The sequence below is a fragment of the Rhinatrema bivittatum genome, chromosome 15 (genome assembly GCF_901001135.1).
Source record: "Rhinatrema bivittatum chromosome 15, aRhiBiv1.1, whole genome shotgun sequence".
In the NCBI taxonomy this organism is placed as follows: Eukaryota; Metazoa; Chordata; class Amphibia; order Gymnophiona; family Rhinatrematidae; genus Rhinatrema; species Rhinatrema bivittatum.
In genome coordinates, this window is record NC_042629.1 from 45,176,667 (window position 1) to 45,194,674 (window position 18,008).

Consider the following 18,008-nt stretch of genomic DNA (forward strand, 5'->3'; position numbering starts at 1 on the left):
CGGCTTTGCATGTGTCTAGGATAGGTACTTCGCTTAGTAGATGATGAACATCACCCTTGCCCAGAGTTAATGGCTTTCGGCACAGTGTTCAGGCACAGTGTTCAGGGCTTCTAATCTTTGTTGGAACAGAATGCATTGAGAGATCGGAAGCCCAGGCATTCGGGTTGAAGGAACTGAAGAGTTGGAAAGCCCTGGATCTTGAATGTAATGTGTGCAATGCTTGTGACAAGCTGGGCACACCTACAGTCCAATGTGTGAAGCAGTTGCTTTGCTCCAGGCCTGTGCAGCTTCAGCAAGGTGGGTATGGTGATAAATGTGGTTGAGCTGAAGCACTGAGACAACCTTGGGGAGGAAGGAGGGATGTGCTCACAGTGTCACCCTAACGTGGTGAGACTCCCTGTGCAATGGATAGTGGACCCACCGAGGTGAGGGTGACTAGGAAGAGAACTTTTCAGGAGATCTCAGATGACTGCTGTCCAAGGTTCGACAGCAGGAGCATCATTTGCTCTAGGCCTAGGTTTAATCCCATGGGACTGGGCCTTGGCCTTCTGAACTGGTAGGCACAGCCTAAAGATGCCTTTCATGAACCTAGAAGCCAGCAGGTGGCTTGACACCAGGACTTCATTTGAAGATAGAGGTAGGCTCCGACAGCACTGACATGAAATCTGACAGATGCCGTTTCCAATCCTACTCCGTCTAGTGAGTGAAAGTATTCTAACAGGGGTTCCTGGGAGCAGGAGAAGAGGACCAACCCCCCTGCACTTCGCACCACTCTGAGGATCTGATCAGTTATCCTGGTAGTTCTTTCTGGTGGAACATCCTGGAAGACCAACACCCGGATCTGCAGCAATAAGTTAAGATGCGTCAATACTGCCCTTTCAATCTCCATGCTTGTGGATGAGGTAGTGACGCATGAGATGGAGAAAGGACCTCCCCTCTTGACATAATGGGTCCTAAGCATGCCTGAGAGCTCTAGCTGGCCGATGGAATGGATGGACTCAATGGCGTATCACAGTTGTTGGGCCACGCCAGAGCTATGAGGATGAGATTCTGCTTTATCCATGATTCATATCTGGATGATTCTCAATAGGAGTGGAATGGGGGTGTCCCCCCCAGTCCACAGAATGAAAAAGATGTTCTGCATCTAGCATTAGTAGCTAAGTTGTCGGTCTGGGCTACGATTGCCTTCACATGAAGGGAGTTTTTTAACGTATGCCAGGCGTCCCTGCTGTTCGCAGCTCCAGAAAGTTGATCCGCTAGGTCTTATCCCAAGCCGACTGTCGCTCTTGGGTTTTCATCTACGTCCTGTGGGCACCCTACCCCTAGTTCAAGGTGTGCGTGGTTGGACTAATCTGGTGCGCCAGGTGCAACCTCCACTGGAGGTCCCTTCTCATGCTTGTCATGTTGTTGACCTGATGTGACCAGGGGTACAGGTGCTGCATCCTCCACGAATACAGGCCTCACTGTAGGCAGGCCGGTAGAGATGTTTTGTTCAGCATCGTGTTGCTTGCGGCCCCAATGGGTTGAGGGGTCTGCATCAATTGCAGGTTGGACTCCCCCTGGTTGATGAGTAAGTCCACTTCCCCGCAGTTGACGGAGACCCGTAGGCTGTGGTGCAGAGTGGATGGGTCCAGGTAAGGAGGTGAGGTAAAGAAACATCTGTATCTTCCGTTTTCTGAAGTGAGTCACTACCACTGCTGGGCTACTTGGTAAAGACCCTCAGCGCTGAGGAAAATCCCAATGGGGGTACCTTATGTTGGGAGTGATGTCCACTGATCTAGAAACAGAGGTACTGCCCACAGGTACAGCAGATACAACTGCGAGAGTACGGATCCCTGGGAACTAGTGTATACCCCCAGTCATTGAATAGTAACTAGGCAGAATGGGCTGGAGGGAAGTTATCTTAAAACTTCTCCCTGGTGATGGGCCTATTTAGAGCCCAAAGGTCCCAGATTAAGTGAAAGCTTTTCGATCTCTCGGGAATGAAGAAGTATGGGGAATAGAACCACCCCCCCCCCCCCCCCCCCCCGGCTCAGTTGGGAAGCAGGGTCTCTACAGATGCAGTACTGTGCGGCCACATTCAAGGAGGCAGATTCTGTTCTAAATTTTAGGATGTAGCCCTCTGATGCGCTGGAGTACCCCACAGTATCAGAGGGCCCTCACTGCAGCACTGTGGTTGGTGGGGCAGCAGGCCCTAGATTATATCAACAATCGCGTACCTCCACATTCTGCTCCTGCAACTGGGCTGCCATCTTCTGGAGTTTGTCTCCGAAGTTGTCCAAGTAAACACTGGTCCTGAGCCATGTCGCACATCTGGTCATAATGGCTCCTGGTGATTCTGGCCAACCTGACCAGTGCCTCATGGATGGCATAGGCCTTCCCCCCACTAGCATGCTGTTCGGGGGGTTGTTTTCCGGGCAGTAGCAATGACCTGGTTTTGAGGGCTGAAGATACTCATATAAACACTGCATTTGCATTCAGTATTCGCGCCTGGAATATAAGCTTTCCAAGGTTGCTCATATGTCAGCTTGGAGGGTGTTGGAATGTAGCATGATTTTTCTTCTTCTCTAAACAGGAGTGCAGGAGAGCTAGGCTGTACTGTAGAGTGAAGATGGTCGCATCCAGAGCTTCTAAGAAGCCGTGGGCCCTGAGATGGGGTACTCGTCCTATTTGCATGCTGCACCGCATGTAAGATAAGGCAGTTGGCTCTACTGCTCAATGCTCCTAGTATACCAAGTACCACCGCATGGGGTCTGGCACCTTCCTGGCCTCCATGCTGAGTGTATTTCCCACCTCCACCACAAACTTAAAGTGAAAGATTTTTCAGCAGGGGGGGGGGGGACGGACAGGCGAGGCTGTTATTTAGGAGCGTAACCCGTCAAAGAGCCCAGGAATGTGAAATAAATTTAGGGATTGCCTTCCCAGCTAGCACCTTCTTCACCAGATGAAGCTCCTTTCAGGAGTGGGAAATCTGAGATATCACCTGGGGGGAGGACCTCGGAGGTAGTGCCACGTTTCTCCAGGGGCTTCTGAAGGTGCGACCCACAACTGCTTGGTCTGGGCATGGAGGATAGATCGAGAAGAGATGGGAGATAGCAAATGTTGCTTACCTGTAACAGGTGTTCTCACAGGACAGCAGGATGTTAGTTCTCACATATGGGTGACATCATAGGATGGAGCCCTGGACAGAAAACGTTTGTGTCCGTTTCTATAAAGCTTTGACTGACACTGGCACACTGAGCATGCTCAGCCTGTAATTATCCCTGTGAACCACAGGTGTCTCCCCCAGTCTCCTCTTATAGCTAAAAGCACAAGCAAAACTAAAACTAAGTAAAAACGTATACAGACCCAACTCCGCAGGGTGGCAGGTGGGTTTCATGAGGACTAACATCCTGCTGTCCTGTGAGAACACCTGTTACAGGTAAGCAACATTTGCTTTCTCACAGGACAAGCAGGATGGTAGTCCTCACATATGGGTGAGTACCGAGCTGAGGATGCCCAAGAGTGCACCAAATGCACCCAAGACGCGCGAAAGGCGCAATGACAGGGGTGGAATTTGGGACGGAGGGCATCCTGAAACCCTTAATGGGTTGGTGGAAGGATGTTGGGTAATTAAACCAAAAAGAATAGGAGTAGACGGACTGGCCAAACATGGAGCATGCCGGCTAGTCGTATCTAAGCAATAATGGCTGCGAAGGTATGGAGAGAGCTCCAGGGTGCAGCCTGATAAATATGTACAAGCAGCACCGGCCGAGGGGAAGCTATTGAGGCTGGGATGGACGCAACAGGGTGTGGTGACACACAGCGTTGTAGTGAAATGCCTGCTTGTTGGTAGAAAAGAGATACAGATCGTCAATTAGGAGGAATAGGTCTGTTTGCCCACTGGAACTCGCAGCTTGTCACTTGCCACAGAAGGAAAGAGGAATTCCTATGGCCTGTAGTGTGAGCTAGATAGAATGCAAGTGCGCTATTACAGTCCAAGGAGTGGAAAAAGCCTCTCGCTTTGGTGTGAGAGACGTGTTGGAAAAATGGGCAGAGTATATTCTGAGTAAGGTGAGATGCAACGTCTACCTTAAGAAGGATATGAAGTTGAATACGTAAAACCACTCGGTCATGGAGGAACGCAGGATCGGATGAGTATGTAACAAGGTGTGGAACTCACTGACCCTGTTCGTAGAAGTGACGGAATGGAAGAAGAATGGAAAGGCTTGAACGGAGAATGTATGAGACTTATAAGCATGAGATATAGGTTCCATTCCGTGATGTGAAAATAGAGGCAGCTTGATCAGTGGATAATCCATGGTAAGCTGACTCAGAAGGGGTTTACCATTAATCAGGTATCCCCACTCCCAAACGATACACCAATTGGAACAGAGGTGTACCTATGTAGAGGATGTCTGGGGAGCAGAATCCGAGGGACAAGAGAAAAGAGTGGTGTAGAAAAAGGAAAAAGGGTAATACCCTTTTGTATGCATCATGTGGTAGGTAAATCATGCCATTTTGAATGGTAGGATTTATGTGTGGAAGGTTTTGTGATGCTACCAGTACCTAAGAACATTAGTGAGTCTACGATTTGAGACTGACTTGTGAGAAGGCGAATTGATTACTGGTGTGATAGATTGAGAAGTATGGGAAGCATACTGGTCTCGGCCAGGACGTGGGTCTGAGGAACAGTGAACCCCGTCCCGGTTCAGCATTAGAAGAGTGCTGGCTATGAGAGGCAGCAGAAGAGACATTTAAGAGGCCCTTGCTGGAAGAAAGGTGTGTATGGGAACGCATTGGAAACATGTGTAGGGAGTAGAATCTGTACACCATATGGTTCGATTCGGATGCAGAGGGCAAGTTTGGTTAACCTCAGCGCTAGAAGAATTTTCTCGTTACACATGTAGTCCGAGACCATTCGAGAGGATGGAAACCTACATGGAGAACGTCTGCTAGTGTGTTTAGTAAATCTCTTAGATAAGCGGCCCGAGGATACATGGAGTGAGCAAGGGCCAAGGGCAGAGCTGCGCAGCTTCCTTGCAGAGCAGCTAAGAGGTTGTGCATGCTTGTGTGTTGGAAAGCACATTGTCTAAACAGGAGTTTAGACAATGTGCTTTCCAACACACAAGCAGCATGCTATCAAAAAGAATGTTTTTTGTATCCAATAATCTGCTGTAAATAAGTTAATCTCTGCAGTTGGTATCTTATAATCTGCTGTAAATAACTTCTTCTACTCAGTTATGGTTACTCCCATCTACCTTCTTTGCTGCTCTCTCCTCTTCCTCTCTCTGTCTATCCCACCCTCCCCCCCGCTCTTTTTCTCTTGCCTGCTCCCTCCCCCGCTCCCTGTTTTTTGTAATTTCCTCCTCTCTCAAGTTTATTGTGAACCGGCGTGATGTGCCCCATGAACACCGGTATGTTAAAAAGCTGTTAAATAAAATAAATAATAAATTGTCCCTATGCTGTCTGTCTGTACGCACAAAGATTCGTTGCAGAGGCAGTATTGAAAGACATAAGGGTATAACTCATGGCTACAAGCTCTAGGAATTTCATGTGAAATTGTGCCTGGAGCGGAATATACGCATATTGGGTTGAGAAGATTTTAGGTCAAACTTTACAACCCTGAGTAAATGCGAGCATTAGCAGGACCAGACTAGGTTTTGGTTCTAGATCTGCAATATGGATGAGGGACGAAAGCGGTTGAACAGCTTAGATCCACTGATAATGGAATTTCACTTAATCTAACCCATAGCAGTTCAGGATGTATGAGGAAAGTGCATAGTGAAAAAAACCCATGGCCCGACAATGAAGAATTGAGGGGCTGAGGTTATGGAATATGTGCACAGGGACATGTAGGAATTTATTGGAATGTCTGCGTGGTTGCTGGACAGGCAGGTCATTGTGACTGGTGTCCAGAAGTGTTGTATAAGGGATTTATGGCAGTGACAGTAATCCCAGGCAGTAATTATAGTGAGTCATGAAGAAGTTAGAGCTCCTTGCGTGGACTGACTGTGGTTATGCAGCCGTCCATACAAGGAAAAGTGTGAATGATGCTGTACTTCATAGAGAAACAGTAGTCATCGATAGTGATTCAATGAAATATCCCAGTTGCCGAAGCTGGTGCAACCGGCAGAGCTTGGGATTGTAATATTGTTGACTCACCATGAAGCACATAGAAAGATTAGAGGTAATGTACTTACTGCGATATGGAAGCATGGTGACGAGAGATACCATTTTACCTGTGCCTTCTGAAGAAAGTTGGTATTTCTGAGGTCCAGGATGGGCGGAGAGTAACTACTTTCTGTTGAAAGAAAGAATAGTGTAATGAAAACTCCCCAACCCCCCTGCCTGCTGCGCTTTGTAGCATCTGGGGGAGTGTACCGGGAACCTTGGTACAAAGTGAGGTGGCCGCTCTGATATCCGGCTAGTTGGGAGACCAGGAGGTGTCCAACTGGCGGGGCTGATGTAATCTGGATATCATGTAAGCTCCCACGGGAGCGTGAGCTGTACAGTATTACCCGCATTTCTGTGTGCTGTACAAGGAAACATCGAGACCTGTCGTCAGGCTTCAAGGTGGACTTGCACTTGAGGTAAGTATTTGCTGGGTCTCGTGTTTAGCAGATCAGCAAATGCATCTGGAACTTTGGCTCTGAATTAGGAATCAGAAGCCAGGGCATTAATCAGTACAGAGTCCCGTTGCTGAAAGCGGGAGGATGTCCTGATGCAATCCCAAAGAAATGATAGAGAGGTTCTCTTGGTATTGTGGCTGACATAGCTGGCAATAGCAAAAAGGTAGATGGCCTAGAACTTTTCGAACCATGTGGTACGAATTAGAGAACACATCTCAATGGGAATGCCGCAGAAGCGGGTATTTATCATCCGACGTGGATTGCCGAAGGACGAGCCGGTGAAGATTGCTGGCTCCATGGATTTCAGGAGTCATTGAGGGGTAGCCTGTGGACGTAGACGTCTGTCTCAACTCTGATGCCTGGTATGGTGGCACAGGTATAGAGGAGACAGGTTGAGCGTGGCTGGTGCTACCACGGTAATTTGTGGAGAGCCACAATCCCGCACCGATGTCTGTGGGGCACGCCTCGGGAACAGGGGAGCCAATTAACAGCTCATGAACCCGGCCCTTGTCGCAGTGGCTCTGTCTCGTGACGCCAGTGCAGAATTCTTCAGAACTCGTTCCGGTGTTTCTGGATCACCAAGAACTGCCAGCACTGTGCGGAACAGTGGCGATGGCAGTGGTGATGTTGCTCGGTCCAGGCATTCTCCAGCACCGAGAAGGATAGCACCGATGTGCTGGATGGCGTCTGTGACGGACGGTCACCGTGTCGGTGACACTGAGTGCCACGGTGCTCGGCCCGGTCTTTCCCCAGTGCCGAGGTGGATTCCCTCACTGTCTTGGATGGCGAATGAAGACGGACTGTCAGCATGCCTGCACTGCTCCTGACACTATGCAGTGTCGTAGGCTAATACGGGGTTTTAATAAGAACCCAAAGCATGGAGCATTGTGTTTAGGCGAAGGCATTATGTGGCAGTGCTATATCGGTATTGACGATATTGTCAAAAATATATGAAAAAATGTCGATGACCCAGGCAGAGCTACAATGACAGTGACGGAAGCACTGATGGCATCGGCGTAGGTATCTATGGAAACGATATGGCATCAAATAATCGAAAAACATCGTTGGCATCGACTGAGTCGATGACCGCATCAATGGAAGTGTCCCGGGCATCGATGCCATGGACGACATCGATGGAAATGTCCCGGGCATCGATGGAAGTGCCCTGGGTGACAGTGGCATCCATCCAGACAATGATGGCACCGATGAAACCCAAGGAAAAATCAGTGCCATGGATGAAAAAACATGGATGGCACTGATAGAAACGATGCAGGGACAGATGGCATCGAAGAATCCAGGACGGTCTAAAGGGGGTACCGATGGTAGCGATGGGGCATACACTGCGTGAGGGTACCGAGGAACGAAGGACCCGAATCTACAGGGGCCCTGGTGGCAACGGAAACCATGGAAGTCCCTGTCCTACTAGCGCTAATAACCAGAGTGTCACAGAGGGACACTCGCAGGCTATGTGTGGCTAACTGAAAACATAGGGAGAGGGAGGCCGCAGTCGGTTGGCAGGCCAGTGAGGTGACAGGAACAGACCGAAAAACAGGGCATAGTACTCACCGAGCGTCGAATAAATGTATGCGAAGGGAGACCCGTGCAGGGAAAAAGCATTTGTGAAGTAAATGTTTAAGTGTGAAGTAAAAGTTTAAGTGTTTCTGTAAGGAAAAAGTCTTAAAATTTCTCACAGAGCTCCTAACTGCTATGCTTACTGCAGAGCAGAAAAAAGAAGACTGGAGGAGACACCTGTGGTTCACAGGGATAATTACAGGCTGAGCATGCTCAGTGCACTCAGTGTGCCAGTGTCAAAGCTTTATAGAAACTTTGACAGAAAAGTTTTCCATACAGGGCTCCATCCTGTGATGTCACCCATATGTGAGGACTGCCATCCTGCTTGTCCTGTGAGAAAAAGGCTAACCTTTTCTTATAGAGGAATTTTAATGCTATTTTAACTCATTTTCTAACGGAGAATTGTATTATCCTGTGGTTGGTAGCTTAGGGCTCTCTTTTTCCAACTAAGGTTCCATTGGACTATTCCCCCTCCCCCCCCCCCCCCCCCCCCAAAAAAAAAAAAAGCAGCCAAGATCTGCTTCCCCCTTAAATGCTGAATTACTGTTTCCTTGGCTGCTAAGTGTTTTTATTTTACAAAATTTGAAAGTAAGGTTGAGGTTTCTTTGCTAACAATCCAGTGTAAGCATAGCCACGTCTTTGTTTCCTCTAATATAAATTTATTTTTTCCTTAAGATGAATCAGCTTTGTATTTGTAAGCAACTATGCCAGTCTTCTTTTTTTTTTTTTTTTTTTAAAGGAAGTCATAAGCCATGGTACAAAATAACATTTTGAAACTGTTCAAGCTGTGTTCCAGTCCCAAGTACCTTGACAAATATAGGACCAGCAATGTGATTACAAATGGTCTCCTACCAGCCAGATGTGGCTGGTCCACATCATAAATACTTTCATATACAATATCATCCCAATTTAAAGTCATCTTACTGGTAAAGGATGCAGAAGAGAAATTCAATTTCAGCAATAAATACTTCAAAGAAAAGATTTATTTTGTGTAGGGTGGGTTTTAATACAGCATGAAAATAGTTGAAGAGCTCCCTGTGCCACATTAAGTGGATCTTGTTGATGTAGTCAGGTTACAGTAGGACATAGCATTGATCTTGAGAATGACACAGTGACTCAATACCAACAGCTCCCCTACTCACTCTTTGAGGCAGAAACAAGCTGCAGTAAAGGACACAAGCCTGATTCATAGCCCCGACACTAGCACTATGTACGTGTAGACGATCTCAGCAAATCAAGCAATATTCCACTGAAGAGAGAGTCATATAATAGATTTCAAACAGTTGTTTTTTAATTCACTGAATTAGGTAATGGCCATTATTGGTTGGGGGAGTTCCACATACATTTTCTTAAATTATTTTTTAGGGAGAGAAACAACTTATGTGCTTTGTCTTTCACTCAATTTGTTTAAAAAAATTTTTTTTTTTATTTTTTATTATACTATCCCAATGTGATAGAATATTTCAAAGAAGTACTCAAATGATATCAGCAATTTATTTAAAAAAAAAATCAAAGCTAAAACAAGAGTTTTGCTACTGATCAGTGCTTCTGTCACCCTTCAGATTAACATCGTTATCCATAATATTATGTGAAGGCAACATTGAGGTTTATGGGTCTGTTTTTTTTGTTTTTTTTTTAAATTAAAAGAAAATCTAATTCACCTAAATTAGAATCAAAGTTCCTTTTGCAGGTCAAGTGCAGAAAACTAAAATGTTCCTTCAGCACAAAAGCAGCAGCATATGAGAGAAAGTAACAGTGATAACAGATTTTTTTTTCTCTTTTGAGGAAGGGGCAACAGCTCCGACTGTGGTACCCACGTCTTCAGAATATCCATCACCGAGCATAGACACAGATACATGCTGTGTACAGAAGGGAGGCAAACATCTGTCCTTGTCAGGAAAGTTCCTTTTGTTTTGTTTTTTAAACCATGCTTGAGGTTTGTGTTATTGCAGTCATTGTCATTAAACAAAATCCCTAGAGGAGGCTTCAGCAGATGCTTGGGCCGCCCTGATCGGAGATTTCTCACAGGTGTGCAATGGTTTCCACAGTGGTAACTGGAAGGATAAAGTCCCCATAAACATCTGTCTCACACCAAAAAAAAATGAAGGGGGGGGGGAGGAGCTGGAGAAGTTGTTTCTGTGCTCTCACTGGCTTGCCCTTCTCCTTACTCACAAGTAGATCATGCTGGTCAGAGGATATCACTGAGACCTATTTTAAATGAATGCTGACATTGTCCTTTTTGTTGTTGCACTAGATCCTAATCAGCAAAGCTGTAATCAGGGTTAAATACCTGTATACAGAGCAGCCACTACATATCATCAAACTACAATGAACCTGGGTGTGTCACTATATTTGGAGATAAGATAGGATGCTTATGGGCTGATAAACATCTCCCTGTCTGCACAAAGCATTCTCCAAAGCCAAAAAGCACAAAGCTAAGGACAGCAATCTTGGCTCCCTCACTCAGCTTGGAAAAGTCTGTTTTCTTAACCCTTGGCATGCCTTTTTTCCTGTACAGTACTTTTTTTTTTTTTTTTTTTTTGAATACTTGCATGTGTAACACAAATTCACTCGTTTGCGATTTCACTTTGACTTTGCAAATAAAACCAAGGCCAAGGCTACCCAATTTGCTACCATGGATGGGACAGGCGGTGATCCACCATGATCTCGGGACGACCCACACAGCCCACAGCAGTCCAACACACATCTGTTTGCCACACGAAGCAAAGTTCTAAAAAGCGGCAGTGACAGGAAAGAAAAATGCTAAAGATATTAGCACAAAGCTCTTGGCTAAACTACATATTTGTTAAACTGTCTTATTTATTGGCAATGAAATCATCTATTACAAAAACAATTTGTACAACAATGGAATTCTTGGATCAACCAAGAGACAGACCACTAGGGCAGTTCTATACATATCAACAGCTTTTGTACTTGAATCTAGTAAGAGTCTCTTGCTCTTACCTTTTTATTTATTTTTTAAATAAAAAGATAGGCTACACATGAGAATGGCAATTTAACACTAGGATCCTGATTTTTAAAGCTTTGCTGTGTGGGAATGGAGCTGGTTCTATAGATTTTTTTCCAAAAACTTTATTTTATTTTTTTTTGAGGAAAAGGGTTCATTCTGGAATCAAACTATCAGATATAGGAGTTTCACTAAATTTAATTCTTTAGAATTTTCCAGATTTTTGTCCTCAATGCAACCTCTGACCAGCAGCATCTCTTTTTAACCCTTTGTTCCAGCTGATGCCTTTGAAGTCATGAGAGCAGCAGTCCTTATTAAGCGCTACAAATAATTACAAACACTCGTCTACCGACCTGCTCAACTTTCTATGCATATCACTACATATTGCACTAAGCAACAGTTCAGCAAAAAGGGAGTGTCATGCAACTGTCACTGGTGAAACTGAACAAAAACTCCAACTCCCCTGCCGCCCATCTATTCTTGTTTTCACCATAATCAGACTTATATGGTTTTTTATTTCTTTTTTTAGTTGCTATCTCCTTCCCATAAACTCAAACTACTCAATGGCTGGGAGCCTCGGGGTCATTTTAGGATCTTGATTAGATGGGTGGCTCACCTTGATTTTTTAATAGCATAGGGACAGAAGGAGAGACAACAAAAGGTCATCCTTCCAACGTAGTGTCATGAAATCTATCAAAAGATGCTGCAGGCCGGCTCTGTAGCTCAGGCCATAGTGCTGGAGAATGGGGCTTGGATCACCCCAACCCTTAACCATCAGGGACGCCTGGGCATGCTGAGGGAAGGAAGACAGCCATGTTGGCCAAGGAGCAAGGTGGAGCGTATGCCTTGAAGCAGGTGCCTCTCCAGTCCACAGTTCAGTGCCATGCCCCCTTCCAGACTGCCCACACATGGCAGAAGAGTAGGGGTGGGGGTTTGAAAATGCAGGGAGCAAGGTGGTGGGGGGAAGAGAAATTTAAAAAAAACAAAAATTTCATAGAAAGCAAGAGTTTGCAACAGAATAATGATTTTGACTGAGGACAGCAGATTTCAGGATGCAGGGAGGAAGCTGAAGGACAGGCTGCTCATCCTCACATTAATGGCAGACTGTACCAGCAGAAAGGCAAACCAGGAGGCTACACGGTCCTCCTTGCATCAGTTTTATCATATGTTAAGATACAGAGTACTGACATTAAAAAGTAACGTAATAATTTAAACAGCATAAACCTGTTAAAATCAAGCTGCATTAAAAACAAAATAAAACTATAAGGAGGAAGGGGATGGGTTGTAAAGTACACATATGGAAGGGTTAATGATGGCGCTAGCCTTTCTCCCTATGCTTGCCAGGATCAAAATCAGGACCACAAAGCCTGAAAGGTTTCCGTTTTAATGCAGAGATATGGTTTCTAAATCACATTTTTGAGGGCTGGGGAGTAGTTTTTTTTTTTTGTAATTTATGAGTCATTAGGAAAGTCCTCTCAAATCCACCCAATGCCTATGTGTCTTTGGGGAAGGCCTGGAGCTGAACAGCAGCAGTCCAAAGCCTTATGTGAATTAGACTGGCAGGGGAGAGAAAGAGAGTCCAGTAAAGGCAGCCTCCAGTCCAGCATGACAGCTTCAAGTTTTACAGATGGAAGGATTTGGGGCAAGAGTCTGTAAGAACCAGAAAAGATTCACTGAAGGCCTTAGGTGGATGAGTAACAGTTAGCTTATTCTCCAGATTTTCGATGAATGTTTGTGCCAGTAAGCCAAGCTTGCACATCCAACAAGGAAGGAATACATCCAATTCTCTTTCCTATTTCCCTGTGGAGGTTCAAATAAAGAGTCTGATTGGAAAAGTTTTCCAAAGCAATTCAAGAAAGGTCACTATAGCAGACCATGTGAAGGAAAAGGGAAAAATAAAAACCCCAGAACAAAAACACTGTGCACTCGCAAGTCTTAAGTTCATTTATCCCATTGATCTGAAGTTGCATCGAAAACAAACGTTCCTGTCTGTCTTTGTACGTCGTGAGTGTTTTAAGCTTTTTCTGTAGGTGACGAGTCACTTTTATTGTAGGAAAGACATATTGGCTTATTAGTGTCCTGCTGTAGTAAATCCAGGAAGATGTAAAATGTAGATATGCAAAGCAAGGGGAGGTTACTGTGTTGGTGGTGATTTGTTTGTTTTTTCTTCTCCCCTCTCACTCCCCCTGAAGTCAAAGGAATATTCATTCACCTTTCAACCCCAAACCATGGGTTTATGAAGCAGTATTCCTCCATGGAAAACTTTTTCAGGCCTTGAGCTCGAGAGATAGAGAGACCGTGCGCAAAGTAAGCGAATGAGTGCAGACAGTCGTATGGAAAACATTTAAGAGATCAGCTCCATGGAGAAGAGAACAGACTTGGCCATCTGTGTGGTGGGAAAATCTGCCTCTCCAGGTGCGTTAGAGCTGGAAGCCCTCCATGGGGGCTTCTCGCTGCTGGAAGATGTACTGCTGTTGGCTGAGGTCCACCTGAGGGGCGATACTGCTGTCCTCGTCCTCGGTCCCAAAGTAGTGCTCAATCAGGTCAAAGGCCTTCTGGTAAATTTCCTGGTTCTCATGACTCTGCAGAAATTCAATCTTATCCAGTCCTGCAGAGCAGAAAAACATGTTAACCCTTTTGCTTTCACAGCAGAAAGTTAAAATGAATTAAGGTTGTTTGTAAAACCATTAAAGCAGCATTGCCTTCTATTTATATCAAATTTTGAACAGTTACATGGGGGGGGGGGGGGGGGTCACAGATTACCATAGTAAATATGAACCATTAGCACTCCTTCCCCAGGAATCAGTCAAACATGTATTTTGGCTTAAAGTAAGAGAAGGAGTCAAGATATTTCATTTCACACTCAATCAGTATGCCATAACATACAAATGATCTAATGCCTTTTTACAAAAAAAAAAGTAACTTCTCGTAAAGCGATGTCTTCTACCTAATACTGACAAACACCTTCCTAATTCCCCCCACCTACTGCTGGGCACTGTTCCAATGACAGGCACACAACCCCACTTCCCCACCATTAAACATGTACAACTTTATCCAATCAACCTGCCAGATAGGCCCTGAGTAAGGGTGTGCGCCTGCCACTAACACACAAATAGGACTCCTTGGGTTTTGATTCCAGATCTCCTCAGAGAGTATGGCGTTGCCGGCGTCCGGTTTCCGAACCCGTGGTTGTCAGCGGGTTTGAGAACCGATGCCGGCAAAATTGAGCGTCGGCTGTCAAACCCGCTGACAGCCTCCGCTCCTGTCCAAGAAGAGGCGCTAGGGATGCGCTAGTGTCCCTAGCGCCTCTTTTTACCTATTTTTATCGCCGACCCTAATTTGAATACTGAATTGCACGCACAGGAGAGTGGCCTGTGTGCGTGCTGCCCGCTCTCTCGCGGACTTTACTGTATCGGCCCGATAGTGTACAACCAAGCCTTCCTAGAAACAGAAAAAAATTTTGCTCCTTGTTTGATATGTGAATCCCTTGTTAAACACTCTAGTTCTTTGGACTGAAGCACTATACCTGGGATAGGGAACTCTGGTCTTTGAGGACTGCAAACAAGTCGTTTTCAGGATATCCCTAATGAATATGCATGAGATTTGCATGAACACTGCCTCAGTTGTATGCAAATCTCTCTCATGCATATCCATTAGGGATATCTTGAGAACCAACTGGTTTGTGGCCTTCCAGGACCGGAATTGCCTTCCACTGCATTATATAAAAGCAAAAACAGGAGTCTGCAACTGCAATCTTAGAGTGCCCCAAATAGATCTGGTTTTCAGATACATACATACATATATTGTATGTAAATATATCACATTTTTATTCACAGTGGATATCCTGAAAAGCAGCCCTGTTTGTGGGACTCCAGGATGGGAGTTGCCTACCCCTGCCATATACCAACCTTCTGAAGTTCAGCACATTGCTTTGACTCCAATCTGGAGTCAGGCACAGCTCACAGTTCACTTCCGACAGCTACATTCTTTTCCTCCTTCCCCCAACTCATTGGCATAGTGATACATACAGGGAATGTCTGTTCTGTGGTCTGGTCCTCAAGTTCCACAGGATATCCATGCAGAATGCTTAAGAAATGCATCTGCATACTCTACCTCCATTGTGGATATCCTGAAAACCCGACCTGCTTGGGGCACTTGAGGACCAGCGTTGCCTCCCCCTGTCTAGACCATCCAAAATGTAATGATTTCTTCTCTAAAACAGTCACACATCCTCTTCCTTACCATATGCTTCCTCAATGAGAGCACAGTAAGGGTTAATTCCAGTGCCATTCCTCTTTGCTTCCTGTTCTCCAAGTCTTAGGATGTTTTCCAAACCATTCAGTGCCACTTGCACAATCTTTGAATCCATGACAGTCAGGAGATCACACAGCGGTTTAATACAGCCCAATTCCACCAGGTATCTTAGAAAAACAGGGAGAGAGAGTTTGTTAATTGCTTGTAGTATGCACAATTTTCAAGGTGGAATTCTGCCCGCATTGTTTTACTAATGCTACTCACTTGATCTGCTCTGCAGAGCCTCCAGAGGTTGCGTTTGTGATTGCCCATGCCGCTTCCTTCCGGGTCCTAAACTCTGCCGTTTGCAGGATATTTATAAGGGCTGGGAATATGTTGGCATCTATCACGGTCTATAAGAAAATGAATCACACAAAAAATGGAATCTATTGGGGGAACAAAACCTACACAGAATTGTAGAGCAGGGGCACAGGGAACATCTTTCCCCCAACCTCGAGGTGTACCCCTAAATTCTCTCTCGGTTTTACTTCTTAACTTAATTTAGTGCCTATTAAAAGGTCTCAAAACAACAGCACTGGACATGGAAATCTAATTATCTACAAACTAAATCAGCTTCCTCACACTGCCTTCCTTGCCAATGCGCCTCACATCTGATGTGAACTTGGGTGAGAGGGACGTGCCACCTCCGAGTCCCATTCAGTCTTTTGGACGCTCTGATGACACTGCTAGGAAAAATGCCAGTTGTGTTTTAATGACTTAGAGAACCTTACCCAAGAGGATGGCTAAACCGAGCCCATCAGCTCATTCCATAGATCAGATGGCTTTCAGGGGATAAGGACTTCATTTACCTACAGTCCGAATCTTTCATTCATGCCCGCTGCACACTAGCCACCCTTCAATGCCTCACATCTGCTGCTCTGGTACTCACCTCAGTGCATTATTGTTCTCCCTTTCTCTTTTTGCTGTATGTCTACTGTGTCCACCCTCAAATGTATGATACCATATAAAAATGAATGCCCCTTACTGCATAAAAATGTAACTATAGATATGAAATCGGTTGAAAGCCGTTTCACAGTGCAAATCACTAGCAACTTGAAAACAGCCCAGGAAGAACCATTTCACGTGGGCTCATGTTACCTGTATCTGAGCCCTGTTTCCAGCTGTGATGTTTGATATTGTCCAGCATGCCTCTTTCTTAATGGATTCCTTCGGGCTGCTCAGCAAGTGTAATAAACTCTGCAGAGCTGAGCAATTTAAAATTACCTAAAATATTCAAAACAAAGTGTTACAAATCTATATTACAAAAAAAAAAATAAAATTTATATATATATATATAAATTTTTTATTTTTTTTTGCTTTGTTCTGTTTAGCATCTAGGTATGCATTTATTTAGGACCAGATCCAAGCCTTTGCCACAAGTGCATTTCTCACTTCTAGGATCCAGTTTCTCAAAGGGCCCTATTAGGAACTTTTGGGGTTTTTTTTTTTTTTAAACTTTGTCTCGAGTAAGGAATTTTCTGAAAGAAAAGGTATTTTATGAGATTTCCATGTCTGTGTCTCTCCCTAATAACTTTTGTGTTTGGTGTCCATCCACACCAAATTTTCAGGACATACCAGGACTCTGGTAAGTATTTTTTTTCTCCCAGATCTGTGCATATGCATGGGCTGCAGATGTTCACATGTGCACATCCTGGAAAGCAGACTCCTTTAGTTCTGGATAAAATTCCCCCCCTTTTTTTTGGGGGGGGGGGGGTTGTTGCTAAACCATAAAGCAGCAGAAAGTACAGCGGGCCATTGCTATCGGTAGCAGAAGCCATGCTGTGGAACCAACGCCCAGTAACTCTGTAAACTAGAAAGCAACAGAGTTCAAGAAAGCCTTAAAAAACCCATCTTTCCCTGTACGTACCAGGATCAGTCCAGACTGCTGGGTTATGCCTCCCTTCCAGCAGATGGAGTCAGAGAAAAGCTGAAAAGCACCCCCATATAACCCGGTGTGCCACCTGCGATCCTCCAGTATCTCTCTGACTCCAGCAGATGCAAGAGAGCATAACCTGCGGTCCTGATCCTTGTCAAATTCAGTGATTTTTCGCTACCTTGGTTAAAAGGTTTGGCTAGATCAATCCGGATTAAAGAATATATATATTTTATTAAATCCTGTCAGTAACTTGTGAGCGTCCTGAAGGCCATTCTTTCCCGGAGATTGTGTCACTGCCCTGTGAGCTGGGGGGGGGGGGGGGGGGGGAAGTATTTATCGGTGGGCTGGTCACTCTCTCCCCACAAGCCCAGAGACGATACTTTTTCCTCTGGTGGGTGCCGATTTCATACAGGGAAGCTTTTGCCCCTGTTTGCTGGCTGACTTAAAAAAAAAAGAAAAAAGATAAATAAATCAGCCTTAAGAACATAAGAACTTGCCATGCTGGGTCAGACCAAGGGTCCATCAAGCCCAGCATCCTGTTTCCAACAGAGGCCAAAACCAGGCCACAAGAACCTGGCAATTACCCAAACACTAAGAAGATCCCATGCTACTGATGCAATTAATAGCAGTGGCTATTCCCTAAGTAAAATTGATTAATAGCCATTAATGGACTTCTCCTCCAAGAACT

At 45.2% G+C, this 18,008-nt stretch overlaps 1 protein-coding gene across 2 annotated transcripts in view; it reads right to left on the bottom strand.

The window, feature by feature from the left end:
- Nucleotides 1-10,099: 10,099 nt before the first annotated feature.
- KPNA1 (karyopherin subunit alpha 1) overlaps nt 10,100-18,008 on the bottom strand; it is a 65,196-nt gene continuing 57,287 nt past the window's right edge. For both annotated transcript variants that reach the window (XM_029578023.1, XM_029578024.1), the window contains exons 11-14: nt 16,543-16,668; nt 15,670-15,797; nt 15,394-15,572; nt 10,100-13,759 (exon numbers count right to left, since the gene is read on the bottom strand). In XM_029578023.1, coding sequence (XP_029433883.1) covers nt 13,572-13,759; nt 15,394-15,572; nt 15,670-15,797; nt 16,543-16,668 — 621 coding nt within the window. In that variant the 3' untranslated portion in view covers nt 10,100-13,571. The remainder of the gene's footprint in view (nt 13,760-15,393; nt 15,573-15,669; nt 15,798-16,542; nt 16,669-18,008) is intronic.